At 42.0% G+C, this 14177-nt stretch overlaps 1 protein-coding gene across 2 annotated transcripts; it reads right to left on the bottom strand.

Moving 5' to 3' along the window:
* Positions 1-1070: 1070 nt before the first annotated feature.
* Positions 1071-8815, bottom strand: foxe1 (forkhead box E1). Of its 2 annotated transcripts, none has more exons than XM_048256604.1 (2): positions 8663-8815; positions 1071-2959 (listed from the first exon to the last, which is right to left on the bottom strand). In XM_048256604.1, the coding sequence occupies exon 2, from the start codon at positions 2561-2563 to the stop codon at positions 1496-1498; it is 1068 nt and encodes a 355-aa protein (XP_048112561.1). In that variant the 5' UTR covers positions 2564-2959; positions 8663-8815; the 3' UTR covers positions 1071-1495. The 2 variants fall into 2 exon arrangements, with proteins under 2 accessions (XP_048112561.1, XP_048112569.1); XM_048256612.1 differs by having other exon boundaries at positions 1071-3081.
* Positions 8816-14177: the final 5362 nt, after the last annotated feature.

Raw genomic sequence — 14177 nt, forward strand, 5'->3', positions numbered from 1 at the left:
GCAGTGATGTGTGTCTTGTCAGAGCCTGTAGGAGCCTGATGTAGATTAAATGCTTTAATCTGTATCTGTTCATTTTCGCTCTGCGTCTCATTTCTGCTCGACTGCCTCTCAATAGGCAGTGATTTGCCTCGGCTCTCATTTTGTTTTCCAAATTATGGGCTGACCGGCGATGAGTTCTCAATTAGCTGGAACAACTCACAATGACTGCTCGGATTGTTTTTCTATTCTCGCTCATGCACAAAGTTGAACTTGTTGGAATTACTTTGGTGTACTTCAAAGCATTGTTTTTCTGAAGGAATTAATTTCAAAGGCGTGTAACAGGTAACCTTTAACCACTCTAGTGTTTCTCCACTACCGTGCTGAACTAGCCTGATCAGTGGGCTGCTCCTATGAAATGTATTTGAAGTTCATATGGGCATCTTTTGATACTCACGCAAAATAACATTAGGGTTTAGAGACTGACAAGTCAATCCAAGTCTTTTATCCGTTGAGCTCCGGAGACTGAGGGCCAGTGTCATGTTGCTCAGTGTCAGTTCATTAGCCTGATTGCTGGACGTTTCAGTCAGATTAGCTGAGGCTGAGGCTTGAGTACTGCTCTATTGTTGAGGCTTGCCGAGTCTCGGGGCAGCACCCAGCTGAGAGGCTCCAGACACACTTCATGTTCAACTGAGCTGAAACACTGAGTGGACCAAACAATGCCTGCACCAGAACTTACTTGTCCTAGTCTAGAAAGGGCTTTGGGGGAGGAATGAGACACATTGTTGCTGTTGGAGGTTTTGTGGTTTCTTTCTGTAGAAGCATTTATTTGCTGCGGTAAAGTTTAAATGTGCAGTTTGTAGAGCACCATAAATTACATTTATTGAATAGCTTTTCTCAGTTGTATGGCTATCAAAACAATGAGGGGGGCTAATAATCTTTTAAATGCACATTCATGTTTCATAACCACATCAGTGGATTCAACCTTAATTAATTTTATTATGATGGTGGTGTACCTGCCAATACATTTAAAGGACAAATGAGAACTTGTCTTCAAAACATATTTTATGCAGACAAATAATTTACTCATGCAATTCAACAGCAAAAACTATACATAATGCAAACATTTCATGAAAACAGTTGATCACAAATACATGCTCAATAGGCTATTTACTGAGTTTAGGATTCCTAATTTAATCAGATCACCACTAAATCTAAATCCCTGGTTCTGTAGAAATTAGACAGTCACTCCAGAATTATCGTATGTCCATGTCTAGTTTAGATAACTTTATTTTGCTGCTGTCAATCACCTCACTGTAAGTTTTAAATTCAAGGAAAATGAAATTAAAAATGCATACGGTCACATTTTCAATACAAACAATGAAATAAAACATACAAATGCAAACAACCGTATCCTTAAATATTCGCTGTCTTGGATGAACATTCAGAAAGACATGCCTCAAATGTCCCGTAATTAATGCAGTTTCAGAGGTCACGCGTGTGTTGCTGGTGTGTATTGTTAAATAGCAGACACAAATCTGTCCATGTTACCAGAGTATGTGGGCGGCCGTAGGTAGGCTCCTGTCCCGCCGTTGTTGTACTGCGCAAAAGAGCTCAGCTGACCCGGAGATGCCCTGCCATACGGATCCCCGACTGGGTCGGCTGCCATGGGCGACGACCCTGCCATCGCCAGCCTGCCTGATGGCCCGTAGCTCTGGCCGCCGCTCTGGGGGTACAGCCCCTGTGTTGGCCCGTGGCCGTGCGTGGGCGGCCCCGAGTATGTGAAGGCCATGTGGCTGGAGGAGGAGGAACAGCGGGACAGGCCCGAGGCACCACCGCTGCTGCAGGGTTGCCCCTGGAAACCGGGACCGGCCAGGCTGCAGGACGCCCCCTCGGGGTTGAAGCTGCGGCAGGGCTGCTGGGCCACCATGTCAGGGCCCCCCTGGGCCAGGCCGCCGTGGGGGCCGATGAGGGTGTTGATGCTGAACACGCGGGACTGGCCCGAGCCGAAGCTGGGGGACGAGGAGCGGTAGTAGGTGTGGGGCAGCTGCTGACCGTACGCCGGGCTGACGCCCATGTTGGAGTAGACGCTGTTGGCGTAGGCCGAGCGGATCTGCACAGGCGCAAAGACGGGCGGCTCGTGCGCGTAGGAGGAGTAGGTGGTGAAGTCGCAGCGCTTGAAGCGTTTCCTGCGCCGCAGGAAGCTGCCGTTTTCAAACATGTCCTCGGCGTTGGGGTCCAGGGCCCAGTAGTTGCCCTTGCCGGGTCGGCCGGGCTCGCGCGGGATCTTGATGAAGCAGTCGTTGAGCGTCAGGTTGTGACGGATGGAGTTCTGCCATTTCTTGGAGTTGTCCCTGTAGAATGGGAAGCGCTCGGTGATGAACTTGTAGATGCCGCCCAGGGTGAGGCGGCGGTCGGCGGAGTTGGCGATTGCCATGGAGATAAGGGCGATGTAGCTGTACGGGGGCTTCCCCCGCTGCAGTGGCCGCTTCCTCCGACGGCCCTTGGCCGTCTCTGCCGTCTGGAGGTTGGGGACGGGCAGGGTAGTCTCGGACGGGGAGTCTTTCTCCACCTTCACCACTGGCATGGTATGGCGGCTGCTCACTCAATCAGCCAGATGAACTCTGGATGCAGGCTGGGCCTTCTTAGATGACTCTCAGGCCAGCCTCAGTCATTTAATATCGTCTCAAGCTAAGAGGGGCTACTAGTTGCCCAAGGACAGTCCAGGCTTTCAGAATGGGAAGACATGCATAGAGGGATGACTTACTGATGCTGTCATACTGCTCACTGTAGAGTCTTCTGATTCAGCGGCGGCTCCTTCACAAAGGTAGAGTATTCCAGATATACAACTAGTGTAACAACAGTCCAGCCATGTAAAGTCAGAGATGTCCCATCTGTCCAGGACCGTGTGTGGTCTTGAGTATGAAAAGCTGTGTAGGTCTCATGCCAACGTGTTTTGAGACAGAGGAGCAGCAGCCCTGTGCTAGGACAGAATGAGCCAGAACAAGTGGTAGAATGTTACCTGAGGAGCAGAGACTACCTGTGTGGGAGCCACACCCCTCCTGTCACGTCATGTCACAGGTTTGCATAGTGGTGGACATGCCTCTAAAAAGTAGAAAGAGACACAAAATACTCTTAGTTTTATTATGCTTGTATTTTTGGCAATTGTACCATTCATTATTACTGTAACTAACACGCATTGTAGTCATAGGTGTGTTTTTCTCATATACATTTTAATTATTACTTAATTTCCAGATCACAGTTAGAAATTGGTACTATTTTTTTGATTTTGAAAATGATTGAACTATGAATCTATAACACACTAGAACAAGAGGAATCCTTGTTGCACAATGATTATTTCCCATTGTCGGTTGTTTGGTTATTCCATTGTCAATATGTCTTTAGTAGACATTATTCATTTTATTAGGAAGGAGTTTAGACCAGCAACAGTAAGTCTCCACAGAGCAAACCTACTGCGTCTTTAAGGTTTTGCACACACCTATGTATCTACTAAAAGGTAGAATAGAATAGATCTCAAGGTTCTTAAAACCCAACATAATGAAATATCATTGGAGTTTGGAAGGCACGATGAGAACGCTGTTGTTCAACATTGTTTTATAGATCTTGTTGTGCATGAGTTGGCATACAAATATTTTTTATAGTGAAATTAATTTGTAAAGTTGGAAACTTGTAAAGTTGGACCACATTTCAGCATTTTATTACAGAGTAGCATTGCCAGAGCTGAATGAATTCTACTAAGTGGAATCAATAAGGAATTCTTGTTTCAATGCAATATGTTCACATTATATATGTATAGGTCATTTATTGTTCAAATTCACTGAAAAGTATATTTATGTTCACTCAGTTTATGATTATTTAATTTGTTTTTGCCAGTCAATTTCTTTGCCAATGGATTTGATCAATTACTTAATTTAGAATAACAGTTTCTTAACAACAATTGTTACTTACAAAACAACAACAATTTACACACTGATAAGTAGTTTACAATTGTTTCCTTAATTCTGCCAATCTCCTGCAGCCTATTATTTAAAAGGACTGTTACGTTTACTTTTTGGTGTTTTCTTTGTTCAAGTGGCATGTAACCCATAGTTTATTTTGAGAATGTTAGAAACACAATCAGGTTTATTGTTTTGGTCTAAATAGGTTGTCTTTGAGCACTTACAGACCTCTTTAGTGGTAATGTAAGCTCCATATTGTTTAGTCTGCACGCCCTAGTTTGTTTTGCCACTGTGTTTGAAAGGCCCATCTGTGTTAAGAGATGTAAATGTTGGCCAAATGATACCGACCCTGTGTTTTTACAGTATGCAAAGTCACACCATTTTTCTTTTCTGAACATCACACAGCTGCTTTAAGGCTGGCTATTATGAAAAATATCCCTAAGGTCGGTCTGTCTATCTATCTATCTATCTATCTATCTATCTATCTATCTATCTGTCTATCTATCTATCTGTCTATCTATCCTCTTTCTTTCAGTTTTCAGTTTTTGTTTTGAGTTATCTCAAGTTTTTTTTTTAGTTGAGTTGAGTCAACGATTTTAATTCTTTGACAGCTCACTAGGTTTGTTCTTATCTGTCTGTCTAAGATATTAGTGAAATATGCTTTATTTTTTATTTAAGAGCGAAGAGGTGATACACATATAATGTTGTCAGTATTTTTCTATCTTAGTGTTATGAAAAGTGAAAATGCATGAGGATCAGCCGTGGTCAGAGCTGGGCTGAAAGGTCGACATGTTGTGGTTAACCTCAGGAGAGGCCCCAGCAAGCCTTTCAGCAAACACTGGGCCAGACCTCCTGCCTGGCTGGCTGCCTGCCTGTGCGGAGGAGACTAATGCACAGGGCTTTGGGCTGCGTGGAGCCCTGACAGAGGGAGGGGAGCAGAGCGGTGCGGAGCGCAGTGGAGGAGGAGGAGAGTGGAGCGCCTCAGGGCTTTGGGCTGCCAAGGGCCTGTTGACAGGCTCAACCTGTAGGCTGAGTTCTGGGCTTTGCTGGCCTTCGAAGCGGAGCTGACACAATGAGTCTTTCCATAGAGGTGGAGTCTGCCCTGGGTTTCCCATGAGATTCCATTTGACACAGTCACCTGTCTTCTGCCTGCAAATCTTCAGCGTGCTAAGCTATTTGGGGCATTTTCAAAATGGCCATCTGCCCTTGTGTGCTTTCCGGGTGGAGTCCTTGTGATGAGTGGTGGTGCCCAAGCACACATACCACTGAGCACCCCAATGCGACTTTCATTTAGATCACACCATTCCTGCACCAGGCATGCAAAGTCCATTGCCATTCTCTTGCCCCTACTATACTAAAGGATCTAAGTTACTACGCGATTACTGCAAGTGGCATTGAAGGCCATCATCATTGTTGTTTAGTATACAATAGCCCTTCACTAATGTATGTAAATCAGGTGCTTGTGATCATAGTGCATGCAAAGCCCAAGACAGCCTTGCTGGAGGATGGTACTCGGCAGACTGAGGGGGCATGCAAATGTCATATCAACCATAAATCAATCGCTAAGAGACCAAAACGAAGAGTTACATTAGGACAGCAGTGGTATGGGTGAGGACAGACTACTGTATTTTTGTACTTGAGGTGGGAGGTACTGATAGGGGATGCCCAAAGACTCCCATGGATCTCATTAGCCAGTTCAGCCGATTCCTGATTGGGGTCCGTTCTGATGCTCCTGCACTGCATAAAACTGTTTACCTAAATATCTAATCTAACCAAGTGTTATTAACTCTGTTATTAAGTGTTCATATTTTTGTTACTCAGCCAATGTTCCCGGGTCTGGTGGACCCACCACATTATTAGGCTTTTAAATCAATACAGCCATAATTTATCCCATTTATCCCTGTGAGATCACATTTATGATCATATCACTGATTTAGAACTTAATCGGAAAAGGTGCAAGTGCTTGAAATGTAACATAAATTAAATTTTAACTTTGTGTGGGAATAGCAGGTGCAGAAAGACAACATTCACTCAGACACGCACGCACACACACACTCACAAACACATAGTATTTTTTTAATACTTAATAAATTATGCAATAATAATTTGTTGATGAAGTAATATTTCCATTGTTTAACCGCTGTTACATACACATACACTAATGATTAGTTAGGGTGTGGATACATGTTTTATAAACCACTTCCTAATACTATAATGATTATGATTAACTCAGGAGTTACAAGTGGTTAGTTAATGATATTTTGTGAGCTCATCTAAAGTGAGGACTCTTTATGCCTTGCAACGCATTTACAAATGAGTTGTAAAGGTTACTTTTGCATTTAGCAGACACTTTTATCCAAAGCGACTCACACATGTCACTTAAATTAAGGGCTAAGAAGGCCAGGGCCTGAACCCCCAACTTTGTAGGCTACTGCATGCTAGCCCAGCTTCTTATCCACTACACTACCTCTGCCCAGTGCTACTAAAACAATCAATTAAATTATATAATATAGATAGGCGTATTTACTATGAACGAAGCATTTATAACTGTGTGTACACCTACTTTACAGATGAGAATTAATGTAGGAATAATGCTTTACAAACAAATGATAATATTTTTTGAATAAATGCTTAACAGTGTGTAGTAGAAGAATACAGAAAATGTTGCATGGTTTTAGATCATTTTAACTGATGTGTAGTGAGTAAGGAGCTAGGCTAGCATGCAATAGCCTGAACAGGTGGGGGTTATTCCTGGCTTCCACTGTTATGACATTGGCCTTTAATTTAATTGACATGTGTAAGTCGCTATCGATAAAATTGTCTGCTAAATGAATGAATAAACTTTACAACTCATTTGTAAATGTGTTTTAAGGCATAGAAATTTCTCACTAGATGAGCTCACAAAATATCATTAACTAACTACTTGTAATCTAACCACTTTGGGGCAGCCGTGGCCTACTGGTTAGCGCTTCGGACTTGTAACCGGAGGTTCGAACCCCGAACAGTAGGCACGGCTGAAGTGCCCTTGAGCAAGGCACCTAACCCCTCACTGCTCCCCGAGCGCCACTGTTGTTGCAGGCAGCTCACTGTGCCGGGATTAGTGTGTGCTTCACCTCACTGTGTGTTCACTGTGTGCTGAGTGTGTTTCACTAATTCACGGATTGGGATAAATGCAGAGACCAAATTTCCCTCACAGGATCAAAAGAGTATATATACTTATACTTAATCTTGAATTATAGTATTAGAAAGTGGTTTATAAAACATGTATCCACACCCTAACTAATCATTAGTGCAAGTGTATGTATCAACTGTTAAATAATGGAAATATTACTTCATCAACAAATTATCATTGCATCATTTAAAATTGTAATAAAATAATATATTAACACATTTTAGATTTAGGCTTATTTACTATGAGCAAACCATTCATGTATGTACAAATGCTTTATTGATGAGAAATAATGGATGAGCAATACTTTACTAATGATGAACTAACCATTTACTAATACTTTACAAATGCTTAATAAATTAGGAATTGTGTGTAGCTACTGTGTGTCATGTTACCGATTTGTTTTTATTTTAATGTAAGATTGGTTAGATTTTATTTTTTGCAGTGTGGCTGTACTGTTTCATTTTTGCCAGCTGTTTATCAGTTCATCATTACAACTGACAACACACAGTAAAGGTATTTCTGCTCATAGAGATAAAAGCAATGGCAGGCCAAAGTTGGCAATGAAAGACCGACAAAGAACATGAACATGAACAACATTCGGCCAAAACACTTGCTGTACTATTTACTCCATTTGTTTTCCAAAATAGCAAAAACACTGTATACTAAGAATATGATATATCGTCTTTTCTGGTTCTGTATCTTATCATGGTAAAAGCTGGCTTCATTTTATTTTCATCATAATATGGCCGCATACTTCTGCCTTTAGTTTAATCTAGGTTCAGTTTTCTGTTTCACTCATTACATGAGGACTGCTCTCCTCACACAAAGGAAAGCTAATCTGCTTTGCACAACTTGAAGCACAAGCAGGTAATATTCAGTCCTTGTCATGTCCGCATTGTAAAATATCTAATCTCGAATGATGGATCAATGCAGTGGCCGACATCCTGACAATACGTGCCTGATCCTTGTGCGATCACTTTACGATTATTAACTCTCCACTTAATTACATTCATGAAATGACGAGGCATAAAGTATGAATCTATAGATGCATTTCATTCAAACAGGGAGCATGTGGCTTCACAGGAAACAAACAGAAGATAATGCAGACATATTTGTCTTGTGATTCAGGGTCTAGAGCTTTTGTGCATGGTTGATGGCTCTCATAATAGCCTTTAATGCCAGTGACAGTTTGACGTTAAATAGTTTATTTGCATTGGGTTGCGCCTACAGCAGACTGTTCTTCATGCTTAGTGAGCGAGAAGAATAAAAGTGACTAACTCCACAGACATCTTGAGGATGGCGGGGTGGAAATCAAACATCCCAGTCACAAAGCAACACAGGACAGATTTAAAATCTTCTGTTATCACACTATTTATTTCATGGGCAATGGAAAATGCAGGTAATAGAGAGTGCTTTGAGAGTGATAAATGCTTTTGTTATGTGAATGTAGCATTGCAATCTTATCTTGTAGCTGAAGTGTGAATAAACTGCGACTGTTTCTGGCACTCGGCAGCTCCCAGCCGGTAGTGATCAGAGGAGCTCTGCTGTCTCTCACCTGTGATGTAGTGCGTGCACCCCTCTGGAGCAGGCGAGGCACAAGACCGTCGGGGCCAACAGATATGGCCCTGATGTGGCAGAGAGGCAGGAGACTTCAGATCAGACGCCAGATTATCCAGGGTAACCAGAAATAGCACCAAACAACACCATATTCAGCTGCCATTGTGGTGGAAAGCAAAACAGACACCGATAAGACACTTATGCTTTTTTCAGGCGGGTTCACTTCACTGTTACACTGGCTGTACTACAATAAATGGAATTATGAAATACCATTTTCCGAATCTGAGAAAGCATGGACCTTTGGGTGAAAGTCTTGAAAAGTTGGGAAGTTTTGCGCATAGTAATACATTTGCAAAAAAGACGACAATGAGCCAAAATATCAGGTGAAGAATATCAGGTGAGATTCTCAACAGAAATACACACTACAAAAGTACAAAAAAATTCTCCCCTTAAAGAAACAAAATCTGTTTGGAAAAAGATGGGTTTTTTCTTGGGTAAGCACCCAGCTCATGCAGTCCACATTACACTGGCCACCTCTACTCCAGTTTAAGGGAGGGAGCAGGAGGTGATTTTACAAAACATACGTGAAGAAAATGACCTTGTTTTTGGAATATTAATGTTTTCATACCAGTCCAGATCATATTGAACAATGTTCACCTCTGTGTGTGTGTGTGTGTGTGTATTTGCATGTATGTGTGTGTGTGTGTATGTTTGCATATGCATATTTGTGAATTCGGGGCGTATTGATTCTAATATTGTGTCTGTCAGCTTGCATGTTACGAGTTGTTTGCATTGTTAGTGAGGGGGGACTGAGTTGAATGCAAACTCACTGTGCTGGTTGACTGGTTCCTGGGTCCTGGCAGTTTACATAACTGAAGCAGCGTGCAGCCGCCCTCGGCTAACGTTAGTTTCCCCTGGTCCTCCACAGGCCAGCCACCTGTGGCCACTCTCCGCTGACACTGCCCCGAGGAGCGGACGGCTGGCGCACTGCTGGCCCCTCACTGCCCTCTCAGAGCTGAACCATGCAACACTCACCTGAAGCACACTCATGGGAGCAGTCCTGCCAGCAGCTCCAGGTCATGCAGAACGCGTGGGTTAGCTGCCTGTCACCCAACTGAGTCAAATGCTACACAGCGGTAAGATGAATGTTAATGTGTCTAAAGCACACAGTCATTGGAAAGAGGACACTAGCTGTGATTTTTCATTTCATGGGGAATAAATGTAATTGTCTTGTCAGAGTCATATTGTCCATAATTTCACTTTGGAGACGTTGCAGAGAATTTAGAAATTTTTCCATTTACACCAACATAGACAAACACAATCTCTCTCTCTCTCTCTCTCTCTCTCTCTCACACACACACACACACACACACACACACACACACACATATATATATATATAGACAGAGAGACACAGAGAGAGAGAGAAAGAAAGGTACAACATACAACCCCAAATCAGAAAAAGTTGTGTAAAATATATAAATACATATAACATGTTGAAAATGACATAAATTACTATTTCATGGTAAATATATGTTCATTTTGAACTTGATACCAGCAACATGTTTCAAAAAAAGTTGGGACGGGGCAAAGAAAATGCTGGAAAAGTTGTGTAATGATAAAGAAAACAAAGCAACATGATTGGGTATGAAAAAGAGTATCTTAGAAGTAAAGATGTAGAGGTATTTATAACTCTATGTAAACCTGTTACAACAATAAAATTATAATGCTTCTTAACATGAAATTGTGAAGTATTTGGGGAGTTCATCATATACAGTACATAATATCATTAAAATATTCAGAGAATTCAGAGAAATCTTTGCAAACAAGGGACAGAGCTAAAAAAAAACAATATTGGATGGCCGTGGTCTTTTGGACCTCAGATGGCACTGCATTAAAACCAGACCTGTTTATGTATTGAAAATCATTGAGTGGGTTGAGGTAAACCTCTGATAACCATTGTCTATGAGCACAGTTTGATACTCAATTCACAAATGCTAGTGTAAACTTTACCATGCACAAGAAGAAATTGTATTTAGAGGTGATACATAAATACCACCATCTTATCTGGATCTGAGCTGGTTTAAAATGGACTGAGGTAAAGTGGGAAAAGGTCCTATGGTGAAATCAATCAAAATTTGCCATTCTTTTTGGAAATCATGGACGCCTCTGGGCTAAAGAGGAGACGGCCTATCCAACTATCTAACTTGTTATAGTGCTCAGTTCAAAACATCTGACAGTGTGGAGGTGCATTAGTGCCTAGCATGGACATCTTGTACACCTGGCAAGGCACAATCAATTCTGAATGATGTATACAATATACTGCCATCCAGGCAATGTCTTTTTCGGGGAAGACCTTGAATATTTCAGGAAAACAATGGCAAAATTAATTCTGCACATATTTAAACAGTATTTCTCCATAGAGGAAGAATGCAGGTGCTAAATTGCCTGTCTGCAGTCCAGACCTGTCAAATTATGTGCATCGTGGAATGAAAAACATGATTAAGAACACCCATTACTGTTGAGCAACTGAAATCCAACATTACATTCTCAAAACTCAAGCAACTAGTGTCTTCAGTTCCTAAACATTTACAGAATGTTGTTAAATGAAGAGGTGAAGCAGCACAGTGGTAAACATCCCGTCCCTTTTTTTTTTTAAATGTTGCTGGGATCAAATTCAAAATGAACATATATTTTCCATGAACTAGTAACAGAATTCATTTTCAACATTTGATATGTTGTCTGTGTCCTTTTGCAGCTAAATATGGCTTTATGATATTTGTCTATGATCACATTCTGTTTTTATTTGCATTTTACATAACATCCCAACTTTTTCTGATTTGGGGTTGTTTTCACACACACACACACGCACACGCACGCACGCACGCACGCGTGCACACACCCACGCACACACGCACACACAAGCCATTCAGTTGTTGCATGAATGTTTCAGTCCTAGCTTGCGGTTCCTGTGCTGTTCAGAGCCGTTTTGGGTTGCTCCCAATAATGGTTCCAGTGAACTGCAGCCTGTCTGACTGTAGGAGGTTGGCGCTTTGCGCTGGAACTGGTTGCCGGTGTTCCAGCCTGCCCACTTCTGTGGTGCGCTTGGCTCATCAACTCATCCTCTTTCCCCCTGCCTGCACCTGAAAGCATTTCTCAGTCTTCTCTTGTGAAAGACGCTCCCGTGCTGCTGCCCCCTGTGTTTTGTTCTAGTTCATTAAGAGGGACTTGTCTATTCACTGTCTGACTTTTGACAAGCTACCCGACAGTTATACCAGTGGATGGTTGCTACTGATCTTGCTTGTGTTATGTTGTACTGTGAAGTCTCTTTTCACATGGAAAAGTTTTTTTTTTTTACACCTGACATTTGAATAAAATGTGTATGAAAGTAAAACCACTGGTTACTCACAAAAATAAATGTACTATTTATGTAATGAAAACATGTATTGTGATAAATTACAATGATTTTGTGGATTGTTTTCATAGGGTTAATCCCTATGGTTTAGTTCAAACTTTTGCATGTAAATACAGATATTGTATTTTTTCAAGTAATGCATCCATGTTCTCAAATCTCAACAAAATATAGTTTGCAAGTTTTTCACTTCCTGACCTTACAGGCACAAACATGTTGCAGCCTTTCACAAAATTCCACTGTTTTCATGTCTGTCAGTCAGGGCCCAATCTTTCACCAGCACAGACTTAAGCAGAGAGGAGCTTGGCAGATCATCGTACGGGTTCTTAGAATGCTAGTAATGTGTGACAACTGGAAAATCAATATGTTATATTGCTTGTTGGCGACAATAATACCCTCGTACTCCTCATTCTTCTTCTTCAAACACACACACACACACACACACACACACACACACACACACACACACACACACACACACACTGTAAATGGGCAAATTATGAAAGGTTCACAACCATGCCTTATATTTCATTAAAAAAAAAAGATATACACAATGTTGCCATGTAAGTGATCAACAATACCTTTTACAGAAAGCCCTTGAACTTCAATGGGAAAAATAATTGTCTTCTTGTTCAGGGAGATCGGTCCTCTTGTTCAGGGAGATCTGCTTTTGTTGGCAGGCAGAGTGACTGTTAGTTGTGACACTAGAGCCAAACATAACATCACAGCTGACATGAGGGAAAATATGTATACACAGTTTGCTACAGGACAGGCGCCCCTCATTACAGTCGCTCATTTTAAGTTGCTTCAGGGATTTACTGTATGCAGGTGCACTGACATGTTCTGTTGGGAGTCTTTGTGCTTTGCACCCTCTTAGTGGATTAAAGCCTGTATTTAGAGAGATTCCCAGTAAAAATAAAGCTTTGATAACTGTAGCCTTTCAACTTATTATGACAAAGGTTGGATACAGCTAAAAAAACTTAGATGACAATAGTCTTAAAGAAGACATGACAGGGTTTTATTTAAAAAAAGGTTTTGCGATTTTTATAATTTCACCTAAAGACCTAAAGCAGTGCAGATTGTTTTCCATGTAATTCGGCTAGTTTCTGCCGATGAGCAAATTGAATCGGATTAGAAGATCTAGATATTCTGCTGTCAGGGGGTTCAGAAGGCTACTGACTATTGTGCACCAACATAGCTCCCTTCAAGACTTGGCAGCAGTCACTGGCTCAGGCTTGGGAGGTTTAAATGGCAAGAGGTTGGCATGCGGAGAAGGAAAAAAACAACTGGTATGCGAGCTCCCGAGAGTGCCACCTGCACGTCTGTTGCCATGGGATTTGTACCTCCTCAATCACTGACACTGGTGGATTACCTGTCCTTCAGGCCGCCAGCCAACACAAGCCACATCTTGTGCGGAACTATTCACCAGGCTCAACAGACGGCATTCTCCCGCCTCTGTGGCTGCCTCTGCCCCATTATCACTGCCAGCGCTGAGCTCGCCACTTCATGTCTTACTTCATTTTGCCATTTCAAACTCACCCCAAATAGCGTACTGTCTCGCTAACTGTAAAAGACACAGGCTCTGTGTTGTGATTGACATTCAACAATGACATAATTGCAGCCCCACAGTCACCAGGAAAAGGGCCTCCTGCTGCTTTTGCGGTGCCCCAGGTATGTGCCTGTTTGGAATATCCGTCCTGGTGGAGGGGCATGAGGTGAGCCATTGTGCTGTAAACACACGGCACTCAGAGGGAAGGAAATGGCCCAACAATGACATTAATCTCTAAATAAACTCCGTCAGGTTCTATTAGCCCCTGAGCACAGTTACACTGCCCTGACTGAGCCTGGTTATTCACTGACAAATATACAGTGGCTAGAGCATAAGGTCTCAAGGTATAAAGCCTTCCAGTTTACACACTGATGTGTCACTTTGATTTAAAGTGAAATATGGAGGTAGTGTGCCTGAGAGACTATTCTCTCTGCACTGCTTGTCTGGCTGGTCTTTTATAGTTTGTATAGGTATCCAATTTCTGCAAATAGAAAGCGGCCTTTTAAGCCAGTGAATCTTGGGGGGATTAAACTAGTATTCATTTATGATTAG

Source organism: Alosa alosa, chromosome 1 (genome assembly GCF_017589495.1).
Source record: "Alosa alosa isolate M-15738 ecotype Scorff River chromosome 1, AALO_Geno_1.1, whole genome shotgun sequence".
Lineage (NCBI taxonomy): Eukaryota > Metazoa > Chordata > Actinopteri > Clupeiformes > Clupeidae > Alosa > Alosa alosa.

Excerpts from the sequence above, each read along its gene's own strand:
- foxe1 (XM_048256604.1), bottom strand. The coding sequence starts at position 2,563 with ATGCCAGTGGTGAAGGTGGAGAAAGACTCCCCGTCCGAGACTACCCTG.